The sequence below is a fragment of the Vitis vinifera genome, chromosome 13, assembly GCF_030704535.1.
Source record: "Vitis vinifera cultivar Pinot Noir 40024 chromosome 13, ASM3070453v1".
Lineage (NCBI taxonomy): Eukaryota > Viridiplantae > Streptophyta > Magnoliopsida > Vitales > Vitaceae > Vitis > Vitis vinifera.
In genome coordinates this window covers 21,218,314-21,238,115 of record NC_081817.1, presented here as the reverse complement: position 1 = coordinate 21,238,115, position 19,802 = coordinate 21,218,314, and the positions used below count along the sequence as shown (strand labels likewise).

The 19,802-nt window shown below is 30.5% G+C and overlaps 2 protein-coding genes across 2 annotated transcripts; both read right to left on the bottom strand.

Annotated features, from left to right (window-relative positions):
- Nucleotides 1-828: 828 nt before the first annotated feature.
- On the bottom strand, nt 829-6,758 carry LOC100254077 (uncharacterized). Its single transcript, XM_002266087.4, has 2 exons — nt 5,374-6,758; nt 829-1,199 (listed from the first exon to the last, which is right to left on the bottom strand). Exon 1 carries the CDS (start codon nt 6,518-6,520, stop codon nt 5,384-5,386), a length of 1,137 nt encoding a protein of 378 aa, XP_002266123.1. The 5' UTR covers nt 6,521-6,758; the 3' UTR covers nt 829-1,199; nt 5,374-5,383.
- Nucleotides 6,759-16,954: 10,196 nt separating this feature from the next.
- Nucleotides 16,955-19,366, bottom strand: LOC100854267 ((-)-alpha-terpineol synthase). Its single transcript, XM_010660749.3, has 7 exons — nt 19,220-19,366; nt 18,877-19,135; nt 18,279-18,654; nt 17,956-18,174; nt 17,720-17,858; nt 17,381-17,629; nt 16,955-17,271 (listed from the first exon to the last, which is right to left on the bottom strand). Exons 1-7 carry the CDS (start codon nt 19,325-19,327, stop codon nt 16,966-16,968), a joined length of 1,656 nt encoding a protein of 551 aa, XP_010659051.1. The 5' UTR covers nt 19,328-19,366; the 3' UTR covers nt 16,955-16,965.
- Between the last annotated feature and the right edge of the window lie 436 nt (nt 19,367-19,802).

The following is a 19,802-nucleotide window of genomic DNA, read 5'->3' as shown; positions in this document are numbered from 1 at the left end:
TGCCTCAATTGGTATCTATCTCGCCCGCTATAAAGCAAAAAAATTGAGCCTTCTCCTCTATCCTATATTATTTAAATACAAAAAATATTCAAACTTGGTACTGATTGTAGAGAGAAATTAAGGATGTGTTTGGTAAAATAAGAATAATAATGGAAAGACAAATTAAAGACGTGTTTAATAAATAGGAATAAGAATAGACATAGGATGTGAATAAAGTGAAATCATGATATCATGTTCAACAAAGGAGTCAAATAGAATTTGATTTTCATAGTAATTATTTTTTTTGTTTTTATTATTATTTTCAGATGTAATTCAAACATCTAAATAAATAGGAGATGGAATTGATTTCTCGTTCCCATTCTTTATTCCAACATTCTAAACACAAACTATACTATCATACTCCTCTTCACAAGGGTTGAAATATAGGTATGAGGGCATCACAAAATAATTTGGCATAATGCCAAATTTATGATAAAAACAAAAGAAATCCAAATATTATCTACCAAAGAATGAATAATGTGATACTTTAGCAGACATGAATGCACTTTCAATTTTTTGATTTTAAAAATAATAACTTCTATATAAAATACAAATACTTTATAAGACTTGAATGAAAATATAATGGTTTTTAAAAAATGATTAAAAAAATTAAGGTATTAAAAGTTTTTGCTACCTCAAACATAATTTTTTTCCCAAAAATAAGGTTAATCCATACTTTTTATATAATAGTTACTATATTTTATATAGAAATTTTTACTTTTAAAAAAAAAAATGTAACCAATTGAGGTCGTAATGCTCCAAAACTTTGGAATGAGTAAAACAAAAAAATTTACACAAACTAATTAAATTACTCAATCAATCCTATAGTGTGTTTGCCAGTGATCATAGGAAATGCTTTTAACCTTTCAAAAATTTAAAAAATTTTATCTTTAAAATATTAAAAAGACTATAAACGCTTCTTAAAATCACGGCCAAACACATTTTTAACTACATTCAAACACCTCTGTATAAGAATTTAACTGTATCAAAAAATGTAGTTTAATTTTCAGCAGAGTGTACAGAGGAAGAGGTGCTCCAACAGATGCCATTTGCTCCATTATTTTGAATGGTGCATGGGCCAATCAGGTTACAAATCTGTTCCCCCCATCACTTTTTAACTGCTGCTGTTGCGGGTAGCACATAACCAGAACAGTAAACGGCTGAAAAAGGGTAATATTGCAGCAATATCAGATCTCTGGATATCTAGATTGACACATTTGGAATGAATAGAGTAACCAAAGAAATTATCGGGCTATGAATGTTTCATGTCTACAAATCAAGAAACCACCAAAATATATTTGAAATTGAACCCTGCAGAGATGGCCTATACTTTTAACATAAGTTGGTGTACTCAACAAAGAGCAATCCAATTAGCCATGGAAAGAAGAATTTCACTTCAGAGTGACTCAGGAGTCAGGGGGGCATGAATCAGCCAGAATCAGTATATGACTTCCATTTAAACATCAATCACACAACAATTCAGGGAAAGAGTGTATTTGGTAGTAGTATATTTCTGATTCTTGATTATTTGTGTTGGTATTTAACTTCTAATAAGCCACTAACCAAGATCACTTCATCAGGAATTCCGGCCTTCCAAATTTAATAATCCACACAGATTAATTTAGGCCGAAAAAAACAGGGAATATAATATCATCCTGTATTCCAAACCAGGGGGAGAAAAAAAGCCTGGAAGGATAACAGCCCATAAGGTGGATATAGACAACCAGAAAAACTCAAGATTTAAAGGAGAAAGCAGTTGCTGAGGTTTCCATTAAAACAGAGTTTCCTAGATAAACCCCCCATTCGATAAAACCAGAGATTTGCATCAAGTTACCTCTGCATTTAGAAACTTTGAACAAACAAATAAACACCAAGCTTAGGCATGCCAAACAATCTCGTGGTTTCATCTTTCCAGATAATCTAAAGCACCACAAAAAGCAGGGCTCTCCAAATAACTTGGGTTTGGTATCTCAAGACCACATCATGTCTTATTTTAGTTTCAAACTGCACCTGTGTCATTGGTCACATTTAGTCTTATTTCAGTTTTAGACCGCACCTTTATGTTTGAAAGAATTAACCTTCAATAAAATTCCCAAGGCTATGTTTGGTTGGTGATGAAATTGAATGGGCTATCTTATCACTTATCATATCTTATGCTCAAAAAAACATAGGATAAGATAAGTGGTGGAACACCTTGATTTAACTCTTTTTTATGTCCTCTTTATATAAGATATGTTAATAGTAAGATAAGATAATAAGACATATATATCTCATGTGTCATAAAATTATTCTTCTCATTAAATTTTTTCATTTTTTTTATAATATTTATTTTGCAAAACAAAAACTAAATTAATAAAAATAACTTTGTAGTTAAAAAAGAGAACTAAAAAAATATGCATAAAAATATTATGAAATAGTATTAATAGTATATGTACTATTTAATTTATATTAAATAATATTTAATATATAAAAATTATTTTTATATATTGAATAATATAATATAACACTTTTTTTTTTATATAAATTTTAAATATTTTAATCATGGATATTGGTAACAAATAAATAAAAAATTACTTAATTCAAAATTATAGAACAATTTCCAAATAATAATAAACATGAGATATATTTCATATTTTTTTCAAAAGCAAATATTTGAATGTAATATAATTTTTATTTTAAATAAACATCTAACATTAAACACTAGGGTATCCATTATATTTTTATTTTTTTACGAACCAAATATAAGCATAACATCCACTGAATATAATATAAAAAAATATATATTGTTTTTGATAGGTATAATATAATAGAATATCATATCTCACTAGAAATGATATCCTAGGATATCCACATCTTATCCTAGTAACCAAACATAACATGAGTAACAAAGGTATTATAAATTTAGCTTTAGAATTTAGACAATGAAACAACTTCAAATCCTTTTAGTCAAAATGCATTATAACCTTTAAATAGAACAAGAAGAATTTTATATTTTAGATGATCGTTATTTAATAGGAAAATGACATTTTGATATTATTTTTTATGAGTAAAGCAAGAGAATATTCTAAACAAGAAACACCAACAAAGTGCCACAAAGTACATAGGAAATATACAACAAATGCCTAAAAACAGCTCCACAAGAAAAGAGGGGCAACAAAATCTACTAGAGAAAGGGGACCAAAAACTATATACAACTTAGACCAAACCAATAGATAATAGAAAAAAAGGTGTTTCAACTCTTGATCAGAATGCTCCTCATTTTCAAACTATCTACTGTTTCTTTTCTTCCAAATTGTCCAAAACAAGCATATGGGAGCAACATGCGGGGCCTTTTTCCATTTTTACTCATAAACAAGCCATGTCATCCCAAAAGCATCTCTATGACCAAAGAGGGAAGCACCTAAGACACGCCAAATAAGGAAAATAGTAAATGCCATTAAACCCTTGTCATTACATAGTGAATATGGATATGGTCAATGGATTCTTCCTCTAAATGACAAAGGAAACATTTCTTTGCCAAAGACCACCCTCTCCTCTTTAAATGATCCAAGGTCAAAACCTTTTCCCAAGTAGCCTCCCAAGCAAAAAGCCCACCTTCAGTAGTACCCAAGAGTTCCAAGTACAAGGAACACCACTAGTAGTAGCACTGAAGAAAAGAAAGTTGAAACTATACCCTGAGCCTAATTTGAAATTTTTGATAGGAATAGGAAGGGTGAAACTGTCAAAGATTCTAAAAGTCTATGAGGACTAATCAATTGACCTTGCTCTCACACATTTAAAGCCTGGAATGGAAACCAGAGAGGTTGAATCCATATATGCAGTGCTTCAAAGTAAAATTGTTCTACTAGGTAACAGAAAATTCTCCATATGGATAGAAGCACTTACCTAGAAAATACTCCTACCACTTTGGGATCAGGGCATCATTAGCTGGAGAAGACTCCAGCCAAACATATGGCTAGGCCCATGGCAACTAGCAACCAATGGCATTGTGATTGTTGAGCAGTGAAAGATGACTGGTAATAACAACATCGAATAACAACAAGTACCTCAGTAAGAGTACAAATCAAATAATGGCATCATCTTCTTCGATTCCCTAAAAAAAGCTCCACCAAAGATGATACCCTAACATGACAACTCTTTCCTGTCCTTCTTGTAAACCTTCACAATATTATTTAAACAAAAGCATTAACTGATAAGCTCTTTTGGACTACCAAAACCCTCGATTGAGCATCTATCCATCCACATTAAAACCATACCTAATCCACCTCACTTCTTCCAGAGGCCTGGTCCTTAGCTCAATAAAGTTACCAACAACATCGAAAATAAAACTTAGAATGCCAGTACAAGCAAACAGTTTGCACTAGGACAATCGTTGAAGCCCAAGATGGAAGAAAATAGGACAAAGTTTTGATTACACAGGGATGCTTAATGCACCTTACAACAGTAAGGCCATATCATCAAAGCAAAACAAAATTATAATTAACTTAGTATATTTCAAATAGCAGACCACCTGAAAAATTGTTTCCCATCTACGCATCCAAATTTAAGGGTTGCATATCCCTGTCAAGGCCCCTAAACTAAAAATTCTAATATCTACTCACTTCCCCCCTTTAATCAGATAATTGAATTCCGCTTCTGCATATTGGTTATTGAAGTAAATAATAAATATAAAAACTACAAAGACTTCATTATAGTACAAACAAACTGCAAACCCATTTGGCTCATGAGCTGTACTTACCATATCAAATAGTTTGTTCTATTTCTAAGGATATCTTTAATTGGTTTTATGGAAGATATTGTTAATTGGTTTTATGCAATAAAAGAATCAAACAAATAGCACATCAATAATGCAAAACAAAACTTCAGTAATAATCATGACTGGAAAAATATTTATTAGGAAATTTTTTAATGCACAGGTGCTTGAAAGCTGGCCATGCCTTCCTGTTTAGCTATTGGTTTGTCTATCATTCTAGCAATGACTACTTTTGAAATTTACTTGCACTATGTCAAATTGAAACATCAATGAAAACACCATGGAAACCAATGCAATGGTCTAGCACTAATGTGATAATGATTAACCACCAACCACAAATGACTTCATGAAACCACTCTTCAAAACAATCAGAAGATAACAAGGACAATGATTAAAATCAAATTAAAAGCATATATGTGTGTGTCTTGAGCATGTCTGTCAGAAGATGACAAGGCCAATGATTAAAATCAAATTAAAAGCATATATATATATGTGTGTGTGTGTGTGTGTGTGTGTGTTTGTGTGTCTTGAGCACGTGTGTCTTATACTTTTAAAATGCTGTGCCATAAAACACAACTTACTTCAATTTCATCAGAGATCAATTGTCTTGACCCCACGATATAGTTCCATTAAATCTGGAACTTGGTCCAAGTACTTGTTCACATAATTGGTCAAGAACTTAGCCTCGCTTTGTGTGAGCAACCATGCAATCTTTTTGTGTGTCTTAAGCAGCTTCTTTGAAGCCAAGATGTTCAAAACATTAAACCTTGGTTGTATCCTTGCATCAAATGAATACAAAAGAAGCCTAGGATAAGTAGCTATTGCAGATGGCTTCAACTTCATTGTGTAGGTATAAAAATTCATTAAACTCTTGATTTTCTCCTCTGAACAAGCCATAAAATATGGTTGACGCTTGATAGCTTTGAAAATCTCAACTTCGGTCAAACCAAACTTCTTATACAGTTCCACTTTCCTTTTCCAAGTTGATTCGGTCATCGAGAGAATCACTGGAATAGCAGTTACGTATGTAGAATCGGTTGGTTTGATATCCAAACTTCTGGCCCTTTCTGTGGCATACAACATCCTATCAACATTTTGCATTATAGCCCTCGGTTGTAATGTAATCAATTGCGATATTCTTTTACGAGGGACCCCTTCTTTTATCAAAAGAAAAGTGTTTGGCTTCAAAATTCCCTTCAGATCGAAGCTTAACAACCATGATCCGCGCTTTATAGCTGTTACAATTTTCTCATTGGTTTCAAGGAACTCCTTGAGAAAATCGAGTGACGGTTTTATATGTTTATCCAAGCTTCGCCTCAAAATATTCGGATTAGACACAATAAGCTCATGAAGGACCGGACCCACTAAGCCATTGTCATGGAGATACTCTACTTTAAGCTTGAGCTTATCCACTTGGGATTGGAGGATCAGGGGATACCTTGACACAAGTTTTACAATATGGGTATTGGAGAATCCATGAGATTTGAGCAATTCGAGCACAGACGCATGTTTTTGCGGTTTGTTTTCATCAAGGTTGAGCTTCTGAGAGATGGAAATGGCAGAGTCCAAGGGAAGCCCACAAGATTTCACAAGAAATTGGGCTGTGTACGATGGTGATAATAATGTTGAAGATGAAGAAGACAACGAAGATATATACAGGGTTGGAGATGTTGTGAGGAAACGTTTTTGCATCAAACAAAGCAAACTCTTGAAAGGAAGCTTAGCCATTTCAACAGAGATTGATTCAAAAAAAGAATGATCTTACGAGAGAAATTACCTGGATTTGGCATATAGAGACCAAAGCACCTCAAAGCAAAACCCTAGACACGCTAGAAACCGCTGGGCAGAGACTCATTAGTTGCAGAGCAGAGAATCGAGATGGATTTGTAGGGGTTTAGGGTTTTTGACGTGAGGAAAGAGAACAACCAGAGGGTCACGTGAGGGGACTCTCTTTCCACCCGCTCATACTGACACTTTTCCCATTGAATGTACTATTCTACCCTTTTAACGCTTATTTAAATAATTAATTGGGAATAATTTCAAAATCTATTCATCTAACCGTTCTCATATTTTTCCTGAAAAAGTAATTAATTTTTTTACATAAATACCTTTTATTATTTTAAATATTTACATATAATTTTTTTTTAAAATAATTATTCTAACAAAATAATAAATTTTTTTAAAGAAAACTAAAAAAAAAATAAAAGATTAAATTTCTAAAATTGAATTTATAATGATCTTTTTAATCAAATAATCATTTTAATTAAATAATCATTATTTAAGGTAACATTAACATATGTTGTGCCCATAATAATTTTTTTGTTCAACAAAAATCGAAAGCAATTGCCTCCACGATCACTTATTCCCTTTTTATGTTTTCAAATATAGAAATAGGAGCCGTCTACGTATAAGATATAATTTTTTTTTGAAAATATGATATTTTCTAAATTAAAATTTATTTTTCAATCATTAGAGTATTTTTTTAATGATATTTTAAACTATTTAATAAGGTTTTAAATCATTTTTTAAATATCAACTTTACACGTAAAAGCAAACAAATAGAAAGTTATTATCATATATATGTTTTGTTAAATTTAGTTAAAACAATAAAAAAAGACTATTACTTTTAAATAAGATTAAAAAAATAAAAAATTCTTATAATTAGTTTTAAAATGGTAAAATTAAAGGTTATTTTTTATGCAAAAATAAAAAAAAATAGCTAAAATTTTTCATTCATATTTTAGTCACTACACATATTTGTAATAATTTAATTCATTAAATACTTAAAATGTTATTTTTGAAATTCACTAAGCTTTAAAATTGTGGTTTACCAAAGGTAGTATGCCTAGGAAGCTATTTGTTACTACAAGGGTTAACATATGGTTTGATGCAAGATCTAAACTCTAGGTGAGGGCCCCAACTCTAGCCTTCTTTGGGAACTCTAGTCCCCACATATATATATATATATTATAGGGAGGATTGTGTTTTCAACTCAACTAAATTGGGTAATTGAGGTAAGGTCCTCGTGTCACTCATAATTAAACTCAAAACCCAATAAAAGAGTAGATATTGAGATGAAGGATATTGTCTTTAAAAAATTCCTAAAATACCCTTAACTATTAAATGAAAAAACTAACCAATCAAAAATTTCTAAGACTAATTTACCAACCTTCTAATAATTTTGAAAGTGTAAATAAGGTAATTGACCGAATTAAAGTCTTCAAAATATTCAAAATTTCTCCATTCCAAAATTACCTAATTGCTCTCCACACTAATCCTAAATATTTTTGAATAAAGATTTAAATATTTAAAACCATTAAAATAAATATTTTCTTATTAAAGCAATTTTTTCAAAGTAATAAGATAAAAATTATGAAATCTTCAAAACTATAATTACAACAAATATTTTTAATTTTAAAACTAATTTCATAATTTAAATTAATGATTTTAAAAAATAAAAATGTTATAAAAATAATTTTTGTTTATTTTTAATTCCATTTAAATATGATTTTTTTTAATCTATATTGATAACAATGAAATTATGTTTATAAAGGTAAAATAGTAAAAATAAATTTCATTTAATTTACTTATAATAAACAATTCAAACAAGATTGATTTTAATTTTATTTTCTATGTGTTATTTTTTGCAGGGAATGTTTTAATGACATAGTTAGGTTAAAAAAAAAAACTATCAATAATCGTCTTAATGTCAAACTCAAGTTGTTTAAAAATAGTACAAAACCTATTAGGAGTCTTATACATCCTTATACACTTAGCACATTTCCCTTATACAGTTAGTGCAATACCTTTATACAATGACACAAATTTCATATCCCTCCTAAGTTATATGTCCATTTAGGTGTATTAATCATATTTTCAATGGTTTGGTTGAGAAAATGGTGAATAACTTAAGATTAATTTTTTTCCCCAAATATCATTATTGGGGAAAATATTGGAATTTTCATGTGAGAGTTAAATAAAGTGCATGACATAGGTGTACAATCCTTGGGTGACAAGAAGAATAAAAAAGTGGTTTAAAATCAATTAAAATCATTCACAAAGGGTAATCTTGTGCATCTTTATACAATTTGTACATTTCCCTTGTACAGTTAGTGTAATACCCTTGTAAATGACACAAATTTCATATCCCTCTTAAGTTATGTGTTCACATAGGAGTGTTTAACCATATTTCCAATGGTTTAGTTGAGAAGATGGTGGATGACTTAAGGTAATTTTTTTTTTCCCCAAATATCATTATTAGGGAAAGTATTAGAATTTCCATGCGGGAATTAAATAAAGTGCATGACATATGTTTACAATACATGAATGATAAGAAAAATAAAGGAATGACTCATAATCGATTATAATATTTCACAAAGGGTAGCCTTGTACACCTTTGTACATTTAGTACATTTCCCTTGTACAGTTAGTGTAATACAATTGTATAGTGCGCGCAATAAATGAATAAATAATTTTTTTTTAATTTTCATATAAAAAAATAGTACTAAACAATGTTTTCAATTTTCATTTTTAAAAATAGTTTTCATTTTTTAATTAAACGTATTTTAAAAAAGAGACAATATAGAAAATAAAAATTATTTTTTTAATAAAATAAAATAAAAACAAGAAAAATATTTTAAAACCAAACTCAAATATAATCTATATAATTTTTAACTACTTGTTTTCATCTAAAATAAGTACATATACCTTTCAACCCTTTTATATAAGAAAAATTCAATTTCTACTATCTATTGATATAATCCACTTCTAAAATTAGGTCACCTGAAAACATTTTAATTGAGTACTTAAAATAAAAGCTCTCCATCCATCATCTTTATTTCTTTTTCTTATTTTAATAAATTTTCAATTAATTCAAATCATTAAAAAAAATCCTTAATAAACAAATTTGTAACATTTCATATAACTTATTACTAAAAGTTATGTTCAAAAAGTTATTAAAATAAAGAAGGAAGAAGATTAAAAAAAATTAAACTTTTTATTTTATAATAATAATAAAAACTTTAAAATACTTTTTAGTATAAAAGAAATTAAAATAGTGAATATATTTATTTTAAACAGTATTTTAATCATTAAATTATTTACTTCTAAAATGTAAAAGATAATTTTTATTTATTCAAATTAATATTTTTTAGAAAGTATTTTCCAAAATAATCTTTGAATCATTAATATAATTTTTGTTTATTTATAATTTAAAAATAAAAAATAATGTTGATTTTTCAATTATTTATAAAAGAGTTTTAAAAAATAATGAAAAATCAAAAAATGGTTAAATAAGAAAGACTAGTGGCATGTGAAGAGTGGTAGAATAAAAACAAAAATGAGTCAAGTCGGTATTTTTGTCGATTACTATCTCATATCCTTATAATTAATTATGGGTGGTCGGAGGATATTACCTTAATTATCAAGTCTTTATGGGTTGAAAACACAATTTTCCCTATATTGTATCCCTCTCCCCATTCTAGGGCTTGGTCCACTATTTTCAGATTACAACTCAACATCAATAGCTTGACTTGCTTTTGCTTTGGACACTATGGTCTCACCATAGTGTCCAATTTGCATTAAAAAAAAAATTACTTATTTTAAGTTTAGCACTATTATTCAATCTATAATGGTTCATATATAAGGTAATTTAGTTAACAATTTCTTGGGTTTGATATTAAATATTTTTAAGTACTATGCTTTTGTTTATTTATTAATTATACGCCATCTCATCTCATCTCATCTCACTCACATTACATTAGAACATTGAGTTCTATAAAGGTTTTTTTTTTTTTAATCTATGAATAATAATTTGATTCTTCCTTAGTTTTAGACCAAGAAAGTTCTCCTACCATCTCTAATAACATTCTTTTTATCAAAGTTAAAGGCTTTAAGATAAATGTACATGTATGTTTAACACTAACCAAATAGTGTTGAACTAATAATCTAGATCGTGAGCATAGTCTATAGCATCCTATTCTATCTTCCTAATAGATGACACTCCATAGTGGTATATGTGATTCTAGATGAGTATTATAGGTTCAAAGTCTATAAAACCTATAACCTAAGTTATAGTACCAATAGTAACTATCTTGCCCTAAGGGTGTGCTAGAAGATAGTGAGCCTTCTACAAACTAAATTTCATAGAAGGATCACTATCTAACCAGATGGAACAAGAGTGTGTATATATATATTGGTAGAGAAAAGCTGAATACAAGTCTAGGGAAAAGTGGAAGTATAAATGAGTAACAATAGTTTAGGTCTAATGGTTGAGTACAACCAAAAAGTAGCAAAATGTCTTAAAAAGAAAAAGGTACGTAACATGACCAACATAATTAAGGATAACTTATTGGGTTTTGAGCCCTAAGGCTTACTCTTAAAAACTAGCTCTGGCTTTAACTTACTTCAACTAGACTTATAGGCTCCCCATTAAAAAAGAAAAAAGAAAAAAAAGGAAAAGGCTCCCCATTAAAAAAAATAAAAAAAGGAAAATGACTGAACAACAATTTAGAAAATAGTCACACTATACAAGTGTTGGTCAAGTGACTAGTAATCTCTTTAACAACATTGACTTAGTCAAACACCACCATTGACCAACATTTCCCTCTAGCATGAAGGTAGCTAATCCCTCTTAACATCTCTTTATAGAAAATAACTTCTCATGCAAAAATGTCCAAGCTTCAGCTCCAAATGGACCAATGTTCTTGATAATATTTGTAGCCGAAAACATCTAAATTGCTCAAAGTAGCTAACTTGTTTAAAAGTGTACCTAGAACATGTTGCTTGACCATAATAGCCAAACCCCCCATGATCCTTATAAAACCATCCATACTTGGGGCCTTCGATCAATTGGTGGTCTAGTTCAAGATATATATGGTCTCACCATAGTGTTCAATTTGGAGAAATTTTTTTACATATTTAAGTTTATTACTAGTATTCAATATATAATGGTTTGTTTATAAGGTAGTTAATCTAGTTAGCAATTTCTTGGGGTTGACATTACATATTTTTAAGTACTATGCTTTCTATTTATTTATTAGTTTGACGTTGGCACATCTCACTCTTATGACATAAGAACATTGAGTTCTACAAAGTTTTCTTAGATCTAAGAATGATAATTTGATTCCTACTTGGTTTCAAACTAAGGAAGTTCTCATACTAACTCTAATAACATTCCATTTATCAAAATTAAAGGCTTTAAGATTAATGCACATGTTTGTTTAACACTAACCAAATAGTATGGAACTAATAAACCGGATTGTGAGAATAGTCTACAACATCCTAGCTAGTATGTTTTCCTACTAGATGACACTCCAAAATGGTCTATGTGATTCTAGATGAGTATCATAGGTTTAAAGAACTCTATAGAATCTATAACCTAAGTTTTGGTATTAATTGTAACTATCTTACCCTAAGGGTTTGCTAGAACAAAGTGAGTCTTCTACAAATTGAATTTTGTAATAGGATTACTAGCTCAACAGATGGAACAATTGTATACTAAAACAATAAAAAAAAGAAATTGATATATATGTTGGTAGAGAAAAGTAGAAACATAAATGGGTAACAATAGTTTAGGTTTTATGATTGACTATAACCTAAAAGTAGCAAAATGTCTGAAAAAGAAAAAGAAACATGACTAGCATAAATAAGGATAACACAATAAGTTGATGGGTTATAATCCCTAAGGCTTACTCTTTAAAATTGACTGTAACTCTAACTCAACTTCGACTACACTTATAAGCTTTTCATCTTAATAAAAAGAAAAAAGAAAAAAAAGAGTGAATAACAATCTAGTAAATAGTCACACTATACAAGTGATAATAATTAATTCAAGGTAAAAGCAATTTTAAAACATATCATATAATAATTTTGGTGTATAAAAGCTACCATAGCATAGTCATAATAGCATTTTAGGACAACTAGATGTAAAATGTGCAATCATAGGTTTTAACTTATACCTTTGTCAATCCATCGACAATACATAAGTCCACTACATGTGCCCACTCTACATTACCTCAGTCCTTAGGGTCTTGCTACCCTAGATTACACTACAAAGGAGCTCATCTCCTATTCATCCATCTAAGGGAATAAAATAAACCATACTCTACCGTTTTGGGCTTTACCACCTATCCCTACATAAAAAACCATACTACTATTTTATAACCTTCTTCCTTGCTTAAAAGAGCAATTGGATTTACATGCTTCTCATATGAAAAAAAAATTGTACTAAATAGAGAAAACAAAAGTATGGTGAGTAGACACAATGCACAAATGTTAATGGTTAGTCTAAGGTAAAACCAATTCTAAAATATATCATATAATAATTTTGATGTAAAAAAACTACCATAGCACAATCATAATAACAATAAAAGAAAAGTAGGAGATGTAAAAAAAAAAGAACAAAAAAGGAAAAAAAAAAGCAATCATAGGTCTTTGCTTATGTGTTTGTCTATCCATCAATTATATACAAGCCCACTACACATGGCCACCATAGTCTTCGAGGTTTTGCTACTTTAGAACACACTACCAAGGAGCTTATTTTGTGGTCATCCATTTAAGGGAATAAAAAGCATACTCTATTGCTTTGGGCTTTTCCATCTATCCTAACATCAGAAACCATGCTCCTACCTTATAGCATCTTTCCTTACTACATAATTTGTATCGAGTTATGGACCAAAACTGCATGAAACATCTTTTAGGTGTATGATTGGAGCTCAAATATGTGCTCTAATGACACATAATGACTAGGTTTATGGGATATAAATAGCTCAAATCATCAATCTTAACTTAAATTGATGCTAATACCCTAGTTAAAGATCTAAATTTTATTTTAAGCTTAATTGAAAGTTTAAAAGATGAAAAGAATGCAAGTTGCAAGAGTCATTTTCACCCATAGTAGAGTATGTCGATAAATATACATAAATGAGAGACTTGAAACTTGTGGAACATGAGGAGACCTAAGCAAGAGTAAAACAAGTGAGTCATAGGCATGAAAGATGAGCAACAAATGTTATGGAGATGGTTAGAGAACAAGCAAACATGGAAAGGAAGGTTGGAGGCCATTGCTCAAATATTAAATTGAAAATTGGAATTTTAAATCTGACAACAACACATACTTTCACTTTAATGTGAAATACAAAACACTTCTTGATATAATTTTGGGTCTAGCTACATATTATTTCAATGATGGGAATTAGAAAGGCTTCAAATGGTTCATAAATTAGAGCTGAAACGAAGAGGTTATGGGTAATTGAAGTCAATTGGGTAAAACTAATGTTGAATTTGAATTTTGCCCAAATTCGAATTCACCCACTACATAAGGGAAGAAACCAACCTCCAATTCAAATTTGTACTCCAATTCGAATTCAGTTACTACTTCAAGCCTAAATCTTTTCCACTTTGAATTTGCCATTTTTGGCACCCACCAACGCGGGATGAGCTTGGGTCATTTAGAAATCAATTTTTTATTTATTATTTTGGGATATTTTACAGTATTTTTTTTAAATAAGTGGCCAATTAGAAAGTGTCACAAATCTCATTTAGGGTTAGGTTATACATACATACATGTGTGTTTGTGTGTATATATATAGATATATATTCTTTGTTTTAGGATTTAGGGAGTTATAGAATGTGGGGAGAGAGATTGATGTTTTCTTCTTAAATTCTTTAATAAAACTCTAACTTCTTCCTTTTCTTATCCATCTTTCTATTCTATTTTTTTGGTAACCAAAAATGGGTTGTAAGGAGAAAATTTCCACCATGTTTGGCTAATTTGATGGATTTAGAGATGTTAATATATTCCAAAGGAAGAGTAACAATAATGTGGTAATGTTATGATTTTCTTTATATTTTCAAGTTTAATTTGGAAGAAATAAATCTTCTGGCTTAGTTCATTCTAGATAAGGTATAGGGAATTCTTACCAAGGTCTTAGTGATTCTTAGAAAGATCTAGATTATTAGTTACCTTGGTTTAATTCTACTATTAACAAATATAAGAGTTGAATCTACAAGATTAAAATATAGGCTTTTAAGTAAATAGAATTGAAAACTAGAATTAACTATCATATTTAATTGGTTTAAGAGATCCACTTCAAAAATAAAAATCTAAGTTTTGGATGCAATATTGGTCATAAGATTCAATTTGATTTCAAATTGACTTTGATCCTAAATCTTATATTTTACAATGCTCTCTCTAAAGGTTTGACATTGGAGTATGAAATTCTTCAAGACATTGTTCTATTTATTTTATTAAATATGTTAAGAAAATTTATCCATATTTTATTCTTATTTAGTTAAATTGGGATTTTAGTAGCTTTAACAAATAATTAATCTTTCTAATTTATCGACAATTAAACACATTAATGATGATCCCAAAAGATGACAACTTGAAATGCTATAAAATCATGGTAATTGTATCTTTGGTTTGATTTTCTTGGTCAAGGTTATCATGTATTTAGGTTTTAGTATTTTAATTATAATAGATATTATAAAAACATGAACTAAAATTATAACATCTTTGTATCCTAGTCTCACCTAGACAACCTCTCTTAATTGAAATTTACAAACTTTCTAAAAATAAGCATATAAGAAGATAGAATCTAAATCATGTGGAGTTTAGGCTAGGAAGTCCTTTGATAAGTCTAGATAACTTAAAAATTAATAACTAAGTCAAATAATTACTTAGACCAATTAAGCCTTAAATGGGATTGGTCTCATACTTGCCTACAACAGAGGCCCAAAATATAGCATGTTGAAATACTACCAATTTTATCATTTTTTTTTCTTTTTTACAGTTCCAAAAATTATGAAACTCTCAGGATGAGTCTAATAAATTATAAAAATGATTTGGAAGCCCATAACAAAATTAAATATATAGTACCACAATTTCAAGTGTCCAAAATTTTATTAACATGTAGTGTTGAACATCTTCTGACATTTACCATATTTTTCCTTATGCAAACATATTTCAAATCTAGTTGAATTGGAATCTGTGATTTTATTTTTGAATTTAATAATATACAAAAATAATAATGGGTTAACATTCTTAGCCAAGGCATCCCAATTTGTCTATAATTTTTACATAAGAGTATCGCAATCTAAATGTAATAAAACTTCGATGATTAGATTCACTATTGAGTCAATTATTTTATAAAACTAATAGAAGTCCTATTATCTTTCCAAAAAATCTCAAAATTTTAAGAAATGTGATTGGTTCACTCAAACTTGATTAGAATTTTCTTCTAAGGCTAACATTGTTCAAATATAACCAAGCTTAAATAGTTAGATTAGTTATTGAGTCTAATAACCTGTTTGATGTGTGATTTAAAATAATTTTTTGCTTTTAAAAATAGAAAATTGTTTTCAAAAATTTCTAACATTGTTTGGTCATTGTTATGCGGAAATAATTTTTTAAAAACAAAGTGAAATAGAAAACAATTTTTAGACAATATGTAGAAGTTGTTTTAACCAGTTTTTAAAAACAAAAGAAAAATATTGACCATTTGATTATGTTTTTTGAAACTTGTTTTTAAAAATTGGTTTTAAATTAAAGAATAAAAAACAATTTTTAAAAACAAGTTTAAAAAAACCATGGCTAAATAGGATTAATATTTTTTTAAAATAATTTGGTCTCCCAATATCCTTCTAATGAATTTCAAAATTTTTAAGATCCCAAGTTGGTAAGAATACCCAAACCAGGGTATTCTCTTTCATAAGATTGTTTCTTCTATCCATAAAGTTATCTCCATCAATCCAATACAAAATTTATCGTGTTTTTATGTAACCTTTCTCTGAAACCTCCAACATCTTAAGAACAAAGCAAAGTTAAATCTTCTGAATTAGAAGACTTGAAATAGAAATGTCTCACTTCTCATCCATATCCAAGCTTTGATACAAATTAATTTGTTTGATACAAGCTTTGATACAAACACTAGACCAAATTAAGAAATTTAAGAAGAATACAGGAAGCTCAAAAGTCACTGATTTATATACCTAATTAACCCTCCAAATATAACTGAGATACTAACATCACTTCAACTACCTAAAAGTTAAAATTTCACTCTACTATTTGTACTAAAATTACATTTAACCCCAATTATAAGACCTTCAATTATATTAATCCATCAGGGCTACAGGAATTTGCCATGACTCAAGATCAACGTTGGTTCTCCATATTATTCAGAACTCAAACTGGGAACGGGCTCAACGAGTAATGACAACACTCGATCCTTAGTTTCACCATATTCAATACCATGTCCATCTCCATGCTGATACATGCACTGGGCCATCCTAGCAAGATTCGTTGCAATTCCAATAAAAGTTTCAGGGAATGGAGACTCTACAGCTCGATCTTCATTTAGCTTCTTCCATGTCTCTCCAATCAAATAGCTTATGTGTTTACGGGCGTCTTCTTCAGAAGCACCAGTTTCATACATGTAACACTGGATTGACTTGGGAACATCTCCTCTTTTCAACTCATCCTAAGACAAGGATAAAAAGACCATTATAATGTGTCTATGAACAGAAATTGCAGAAATATACATTTATTAGGACTCGTAAGGATATTGCGAGAGAGAGTAGAATACAGACCAGTGATGTTCCCAGATCATCTGAAAGCCTTAAAATCATTGATGACCAATGGATAATATTGTGATATCTCTCTAAGGATTGCAAGGCCTCCTCGGTGATTGGATTTGCAACAAAAAAATAGGAGTGGACTAGCAGTACAGGACCTGATATCGAAATCCATGCATTGCTAATGTATTCTTGTAGGGTTGGTTTATATCCACTGTAGTACCACTTTGCCTCCAGTAAGTAAGATTTACATAAGTCTGACCACTGAAGGATTAATTATAACAAAATGAGTCAAGATTACTACATGCATGTAAACAGCACATAATGGAATGAGTTCACAGTTGCAGATAATACCGCTTTTCTAAGATAGGAAATGATGTGTAAACCATGTTCCTTGAGAGCATCATAAGCCATTTCATTAGTGGAGTTGTAGAGAGCAAGGAAGCACAACTTCATGTATTCTGGAAGTGGATCCATTGCATTGATATCCCACCTAAATATGTAAAGAAGATATTTGAATTTTTAGAGCAGCTGACTAAATCAGAAGCATATGATGCATAGAGGATATGGGAAGTAAGACAAACAGTAACCTGTCAACAGCATCTGTAAAAAGCTCAAGTTCATCCAATGTACCATAAACATCGTAAACATCATCAATTATTGTTACGAATGTGCCAAGCTTCGTTAACATTCTCCTACAATATCCATACTGAGGCTCGAATATCATTCCCACAGTCCATAGGAAATTCTCCATCAGCCTGTCCCTAGCAAAGTTCAACTTTTCTCCCAGGCGTGTACTCCTCCACCAGCTTTATAGGAGCCAAGGGAGACAATAAAAATATTAAGAGTATGATATAATAAATAATTTTTTGGCTGGATCTCAAAACATTAAGAATGTGGATGAACTAATTACCTTGACATGTGTCTTAGATCCTCCTGGTGTGTGGCTTGTACCATATTGAAGTCCAATTTAGCAAACTCCAGCAAGATAGGATTCATGTCCTGTCTTTTCTCGTATACGTCTATGAACCACCTTGCCTCTAACCTTGGCATTCTCCAATGCAATGGAAGCTCTAAGGCATGGTTCACCTCAATGGCAAGATTTTGATCTATGTTGTGCTCAAGGCCCTTTCCAAGATGTCTGTGTGCGAAATCTCTGGCCTGCTCCAAGGTACTTTCTCCTTGTACACAAAGGTATGAAGCTTCGTACAAGCAGAGCATTCCCTTCATATCTTCACACAGGCATGCCTTAAAGCTCCCTGTTTCGTCCTTGAATCTACTAAAAACATCTGCATTAATAAGAGTGCTTTCAAGTTAAGTACCTAATTTTATTTGGGATAAAGTCATAGCTTACACATATCTGCAAAAAGCATTATAAGAGCTTCCAAAAGAAAAAGGGATAAACAAATAAGAGACCAATATTTGTATTGTTGCCTATAGTTCATTTAAATTTAAGTTCTTAACTTATTTAAAACAAACAAAATGAAGAAGTGAATCCTACACAGCCACACCTTCAGGCACATCATAGCCATGCTGCCTTAACAGTCTAAATTCAAGAGCTGTTGCGTATAAATCATCTTTCTTCCACTCTTCGTGCTGATTGTACTGGTTGTATATGCTGTCCAATATTCTCTTTATTTCATCCTTGAAGAGTCCAAGCCTTTGCAAAACATCGATTAGCTCCAGCTGATCCAAAGGCTTCTTCACTTTCCCAAGCATTGGCTTCACATCTCTCTTTAGCTTATCAAGTCTTCTGGTGTATGTTTCCCCCTGCATACATAACCATGTATTTGTTAGTAGCACCAAGTGGAACATTAATAACCTGTTAGCAATATTCATGATATATAAACCTACCACATAATCACTTCTTAGTGACTGCACATAATCATAGTCCCAAATGGGAGGATGGTAGTTTGCAGTTCGCCGAACAATGATTTCCTCGCAAGTGCTGTTGCCAATCATGGATTGGTTTCCTGGAGGAGAAGCCTTTCAACTGCTGGATCTTCTAATAATTGGAAGTCTTGTGTGAGTGATCAGATCAGGAATTGAAGCAAGCATGGAAAGAGCCGTGGAGATGTGTTATAGTAAAAGACTGCTCTACAATCTTCCGATTGGTGGGTTATTTAAGATCCAAGAAAGCACTATTTATTAGAAATGCAGATTCGTCTGAGCTCCTAATGCTAGGGAAAAATATCTCTAATTTCTGGAACATGGGCAAATCCCATCTGGCTGCCTTGTGGGGCTAGGTACCTCTGCGTGCCAGCTTTGGGTTCTCATGTAGAAACTCATGCTTCAACATTTTTAATATATTAATTCTAATTTGTTTTCTTTCAACCAAGTAGACTTCCAAATATCGATCCCAAATCAGGGAGTACTTCTAATATTTTTATTACAAATACTTATATCTAAAAAATTATGAAAAATAAGTAGCATTTAA

Bases quoted from the DNA above. Each gene is read 5' to 3' on its own strand.
- LOC100254077 (XM_002266087.4), bottom strand. From the start codon at position 6,520: ATGGCTAAGCTTCCTTTCAAGAGTTTGCTTTGTTTGATGCAAAAACGT.
- LOC100854267 (XM_010660749.3), bottom strand. From the start codon at position 19,327: ATGATTGGCAACAGCACTTGCGAGGAAATCATTGTTCGGCGAACTGCA. The intron at 18,175-18,278 runs GTAATTAGTTCA...GCTCCTATAAAG, and splicing joins GATCTAAGACACATGTCAAG to CTGGTGGAGGAGTACACGCC. The intron at 17,859-17,955 runs GTTACTGTTTGT...TTACATATTTAG, and splicing joins TTTACAGATGCTGTTGACAG to GTGGGATATCAATGCAATGG.